General features: G+C 38.4%; 1 protein-coding gene across 1 annotated transcript; it reads left to right on the top strand.

Annotated features, from left to right (window-relative positions):
- The first annotated feature begins 4,249 nt into the window (after nucleotides 1–4,249).
- LOC125176798 (olfactory receptor 10AG1-like) lies at nucleotides 4,250–5,206 on the top strand. The gene has a single exon (XM_047878653.1). The coding sequence runs from the start codon at nucleotides 4,250–4,252 to the stop codon at nucleotides 5,204–5,206; it is 957 nt and encodes a 318-aa protein (XP_047734609.1).
- Nucleotides 5,207–6,549: the final 1,343 nt, after the last annotated feature.

Here is a 6,549-nt window from a genome sequence, read left to right as displayed (position 1 = left end):
TTTTCTCCTGTATTTACATACACAAGTCTACTTCTCTTATTTGCTTAAAGTACAGAACCCTGGCACAGATGGGGGAAAAAACTAAAAATGAAAGCCCATTAAATTAGAATGTTTTTAAAAAATTTTTCCATAGGTTTTGCTGCTGGTTTAGATCTATACAGCAGGAAGAGTTCACTAATTTCAAACTCAGTTTTTCTGCCAGAACACTACCTTGTACATTGATTCTCTCCCCCATTAGATTAAGAAAAGATTATTTCAGGGCAGGACAGAAGATGAGCAAAGTTCAAAAGAAAGAAAAAAGATGTATGTTAAAATCATGATAATGAATACAATAAGTATGATCATTATCATAAAAATGCTTAATCAAACTATCACTTATTTTAAGTACAGTGATTAAACTATGTTACTTACTCCACAAACAACCCTTCAAACTACATGATATCATTACAGCCTATATTTCCAACCAAGGAAAGTTGAGCTCTGATCCTTTAAATAAAGACATATCACCAGACTATATCAAATTTGAATTGTAGGGCACTCAATATCAAGTTCTGTTTTCAGTGCACTTGAATCTAGTTGATTACAGCTTGCTGAAATCAATGGGAAATCATTTTTGCCATTACCTGTGAGGAAGTATTTAAAAACCGTTCACCCATGTAAGCCCTTGACTAGCTACTGGAATATGAAACTGAATAAGTACACGAGGGCATTTTGTTCCTAGAGTGTTTTATTTATTTTTTTCTTAAAAGTGAAAATAATGCAATGATTCTATGATACCTTAAAATCTGATGAGCTCTCAAATTGGATGTCGCTTCCTTAAGAAATTGTTGGGGCACCTGGGTGCCTCGGTCGGTTAAGCATCCTACTTCGGCTCAGGTCATGATCTCACGGTTCGTGAGATCAAGCCCCGCATCAGGCTCTGTGCTGACAGCTCAGAGCCTGGAGCCTGCTTTGGATTCTGTGTCTCCCTCCCTCTCTGCCCCTCCCCTGCTCATGCTCTGTCTCTCTCTGTCTCAAAAATAAAAACATGGGCACCTGGGTGTCTCAGTTGGCTGAGTGTCCAACTTTGGCTCAGGTCATGATCTCACAGTTCGTGAGATCAAGCCCTGCATCAGGCTCTGGTGCTGACAGCTTGGGGCCTGGAGCCTGCTTCAGATTCTGTGTCTCCCTTTCTCTCCGCCCCACCCCTGCTTGTGCTCTGTCTCTGTCTTTCAAAAATGAATAAACATAATTTTTTTTATTTAAAAAATATAAATAAACAAAAACATTAAAACCATTTTTAAGAAATTGTCTTACACTCTCCTAACACCTCGTACTTCTGTCTACATAGATTGCACATTCCCAGGAATACCTGACTGCTGACTTCTGTAGGCTCTGTACAGACGGACTGAGCTCATGTTATTTACCATTAGTATCCTCAGTATACTTTGTATTGAATACACTCAGGATTTATTCATAATAAACCACACACACACACACACACACACACACACACACACTATATATATGTGTGTGTATATATATATATATATATATATATATATTTGTTCCTGTATATATTTGTTCCTGTATATATCTGTTCCTATATAATGTATGTTCATCAAACATATCTGGGTCACTGAAAATTCAATTCTTTTTCCATTGCAATTTTTTCTGAGGAACTTCTGAAGAAAGAAATATATAGGAAAGATGATATAAAATCATGAAACTTTTGAGAAGATATAAAACGGGGGAGATAACTGCCAAAGTGTGAAAAGAGGAGAAAACAAAGAAAGAGAGATCAGCAAAACAAAGGTAGAGATGATGGCAAGAGAGGATGTGGGGAGCATGCCCTCAGTCCCAGTTTATAGAACATATTATTTGAACCTGAAACGTCCAGGTCCTTGTCCCTCCTCTTGACCGCTCTGAGCCATAAACAGAGAGGAACCAGGAGAGGGCTTTTATCTTCAGGGTATGCTGTGAAAAATTAAAGTCAGAATAGAGGATTCACTGAACTAAGGAGGGAGGCACTGAGGACGTGTGAAAAGTCAGATAGGCCAAGTATAAATTGTAAATTGCTTCAGTCTTGTGGGATCTGTCCGAGGTGGGAGGAGCCGGGTCTTAAAAGAAGAAAGGGGGGTTGTATTGGAGGAAAAGGAAGGCAAATTTGGAGTCTGAGAAACTGAGAAAGAGACTCAAAACTCATGGCAATATGGGTCTCGGAGTCTGTGACCATCTACATAAAAGGTCACAGTTTGGCATTAATGAAGGCTAGCTGAAAATCACAAAAAGTTATGCGGTGTCTCTGGATGCAGGGTGGTGGCAGAGAGAGCAAACTTAGGTGGTCTAAAAATGCTTACTTACTGAAGAAGCGGGGTAGAATCCATCTACAATGCATTTAGTGCTGTGCTTCCCGGTGGTTAGTCAGCTGTAGATATTTAGAAGGCAGCTGACCCTTGGATAACAGTTTGAACCGCATGGGTCCACTCGTTCACTGTATGTGGGGTTTTTTTGCGGTAGATGCTATAAATGTGTTTTCTTTTTCTTCTGATTTTATTTCTCTAGCTTACCTTATTTTTTAAAATATTTATTTATTTTTGAGAGACAGACAGAGAGTATGCACGAGGGGGAGAGGCAGAGTTACAGGATGACATAGACTATGATGCAGGCTCCAGGATCTGAGATGTCAGCACAGAGCCCGACGCAGGGCTTGAACTCACAAACATGAAACCATGGCCTGAGCCAAAGTCAGACGCTCAACCAACTGAGCCACCCAGGCGTCCCTCTCTAGCTTACTTTATTGTATGACTACAGTATATAATACCTATAACATACAAAACATGAGCTAATTGACTGTTTATGTTAGTAACTAAGTTTTGAGGGAGTCAAAAGTTATACCCAGATTTTTGGCTGCCTGGGATGGGCTTGGTGCATTTTTCAAGGGTCAACTGTATATATTCATAATACACAGTATTTATTCAAAGTAAGCTATAATATATATTAAAAATATGTATCGATTGATATGTTTATAATTTATATGAAAAGTATATCGTGTATTAATTATATACTCAGAAACGCATACTTAGAGGTAAAAGTAAGGTATACAAAAACAGATTTCACATTTTGTCTGGCATCAGATGTGTCAACCCTAAGATCAAATTCCCTCACACCTTTTATTTCCCATTTTCCTTGTTTAATTACTCCGTAAAAGCCCTAAACTTATCTGATTATTCCTCAAGTCCTAACATTTGGAATATAAACAGAATTATTAAGATTTTGGAGAGAGGCATGGTAGGGTTAAGGACGTATTAGATCAAAATCTTATATAATTTATTTTACATTCCGAACATATGACAGTTACTATGTATGGTACTATGTTTCTAACACAACAGTATATGGTATGTTAAATGAAGTCTTTTTCTCTGATGGAATCTGGGCAATATACCCTATTTTCCTGATCAGATTCTAAGTCTCTTTCCCAGTTAGCGAGCAGCCAAGACTGACCTGAGGCAGGGCCTGGCTATGCAGTCCTACTGACCACCTTGCCCTGTGGTTATCTGAGATGGAGTTCACAGAGGAAACGTCAAACCAAACATGAAAAAATCATACAAATTGATTGGAAATTAGGAGGTGCTAGGCAGGGACACCTGGGTGGCTCAGTTGGTTAAGCATCCAAGTACAGCTCAGGTCATGATCTCGTGGTTTGCAGGTTCTAGCCCCACATTGGGCCCTCTGCTTTCAACATGGAGACCCCTTCAGATTTTCTGTCCCCCTTGCTCTCTGCCCCTCCCCCATTTATGTGTGTTCTCTCTCTCTCACTCTCTCTCTCTCAATAATAAACATTAAAAAAAGGTGTTACGCAGAAAAAAAAACAAATAAAGTACTGTAGATACCAGATCAATCAGGAAAGAGACACATTCCTCATTAGAGAACGTCCTGTATTAATTAGTGCTGTTCTTATCCTAAGAATAGGCTACCTGATGCGTTTTGTTTTTATTTTATTGTTGTTTGTTTTGCTGTGTTATCCATTTATATATGTTATTAATAGCAGCAGGAAGATTAGTGTTTAAGATTACTTTCTGTTTTTGTGTACTGGAATTTGGAGATGTTGGATTTGAAATATATCACCAACAATAGAAAACAAAAAACAGAAAAACTGGATATCTATCCTGTGTCAGTGGATTTGAAATCATCTATTTAATATGTCCCATTCCGCAATGGGCCCAGCAGTTGAAGAGAATTCTAAGCCTTGAAATCATTTTCTTTGTAGATGGAATCTAAAGGACAATATCCTCCACGAGGGAATCACACTACATTAATGGATTTCATCCTGCTTGGCTTTTCTGATGTTCCTGACCTCCAAGAGTTTCTTTTTGGGGTGTTTTTGATAATTTATGTGATTATTCTGATGGGAAATAGCCTTATTATCATAATAACCCAGATTGATCCCTCCCTCCGGACTCCCATGTATTTTTTCCTTGGGAACTTTTCTTCCTTGGAAATATGTTATGTGTCAGTCACAGTCCCCAGATTATTAACAGATCTTTGTAGACAAAGTAGAAGTATTTCCTTTCTGGCTTGTGCTACACAAATGTATTTCTTTCTGGTCTTTGGAGCCACCGAGTGCTTTATTTTGACTGCAATGGCTTACGACAGGTATGTTGCCATTTGCAACCCCTTACTCTACCCTCTCATCATGAACAGTAGGCTGTGTATCCAATTGGCAGCTGGCTGTTGGATCACTGGAATTCCAGTACACATAGGGTTCACCTACCTAATCTTCTCTCTGCCCTTCTGTGGATCCAATCAGTTGAATCACTTTTTCTGTGACATACCTCCAATACTTAAGCTTGCCTGTGGGGATACTTTTACGATTGAGATAGTGGTTTATACAGTTGCTGTTCTAGTTGTCACTATTCCTTTTATGTTGATTCTTGGATCTTATGTGAAAATAATCTCAACCATCCTGAAGCTGCCATCAGCCGCTGGGCGAGCCAAGGCATTCTCTACGTGTTCTTCCCACCTTGTGGTTGTGGCTTTATTCTTTGGATCAGGCATCATTTCGTATTTGAGACCAAAGTCCAGCCATTCAACAGGAATGGACAAATTTCTTTCTCTCTTTTACAGTGTTGTGACACCAATGTTTAATCCCATAATATATTGTCTGAGAAACAAAGATGTTTTGGTGGCACTCAAAAAATTCTTACCAAGATGGATTGTAATATGACTCAAAAACATAGCTTTGTAAAATCTATTTTCTTATTTGTCACAGTCTCCATCCATTCATGTTGGTTCGTCTCCAATTTTTCAAGGACTCTTATTTATTCTATTGAAGTGTTGCCATATTCTTATCTCATATTAAATAAACTCAGCAGTTATTTTTTAATGTTTATTTATTTATTTTGAGAGATAGAGAGAGAGAGACAGCATGAGTGGTGGACAGGCAGAGAGAGAGAGGGAAAGAGAGAATCCCAAACAGGCTCTGTGCTGTCAGCCCCAGAACCTGATGCTGGGTTCAAACTCATGAACCATGAGATCATGACTTGACCCAAAATCGAGAGTCTGACACTTAACCTACTGAGCCAACTAGGTGCCCCACAGTTGTTATTTTTAAACAGTATATTAATCCCACATTTAATCCAAAGTATTGAAATATTTAAAACAACACATAGGAGTTATTAAAGGTGCTGTTGCTGCTGCTTTTTGGTAAGATTCCAGAATATGGCCAACATTTTCTGTTTCACAGAAAGATTATTCATTTTTCTATCTCCAGTCCCAACATATTATATGAAAAATATTAGACATCTAGTTAACTTTGTTACATGGAAAGGATGACAAATAATAAAAGTTGAACTACTGATATTTTATCTGCTCTTGATTAGTAATCACCTTCTAATCAGGTGAGGTCATGTAAAGAAAGGAAGGATTTGAATCCAATGGTACTAAGTACAGTTGACATGTTACAGATAATTCACATTCAATCTGTTTTTTATTGGTGAGTCATCAGCTATTCCCTAAAGCTGAATTCACATATGGAAAAGGGGGCCACATTATCTCCTTTCCAGGATCCAGTCTTCCTCCAGAATGTTACCTAATCTACTTTACTTTTGTCATGTTAATTAGAAGACTTGATGGTAATTTGGACATATAGATTTTAAATGTATAGAAATGATGCAAATGTGGGGAGAAAGAGATAACAGTTTTGGGTAATTGAAATGAGTTTTATATAAAACTATCAAAATGTTAGCTCTGGTGGGGCACCTGGGTGGCTCAGTTGGTTAAGCATTCAACTGCAGCTCTTGTCATGATCTCATGGCTCCAGAGTTCAACCCCCACGTTGGGCTCTGTGCTGACAGCTCAGAGCCTGGACCCTGCTTTGGATTCTGTGTCTCCCTCTCTCTCTCTGCCCCTCCCCCACTCGTGCTCTGTCTCTGTCTCTCAAAAATAAATAAACGTTAAAAAAAATGTTAGTTCTGGGCTGTGTGAGTTACATTTCTTATCTCTTCCTCCCTTCTTGAAGTAGAAATCAGCAATTTCCCTTCTTTCTTTTTTTAAAAGAAACTTTCCAGT

The sequence above is a fragment of the Prionailurus viverrinus genome, chromosome D1, assembly GCF_022837055.1.
Source record: "Prionailurus viverrinus isolate Anna chromosome D1, UM_Priviv_1.0, whole genome shotgun sequence".
Classification (NCBI taxonomy): Eukaryota; Metazoa; Chordata; class Mammalia; order Carnivora; family Felidae; genus Prionailurus; species Prionailurus viverrinus.
Note: the sequence above shows the minus strand (reverse complement) of the source record. Positions and strands in the feature narration are given on the sequence as shown.

What these genes read in the sequence shown, in the direction of transcription:
- LOC125176798 (XM_047878653.1), top strand. Translation starts at nt 4,250, where the DNA reads ATGGAATCTAAAGGACAATATCCTCCACGAGGGAATCACACTACATTA.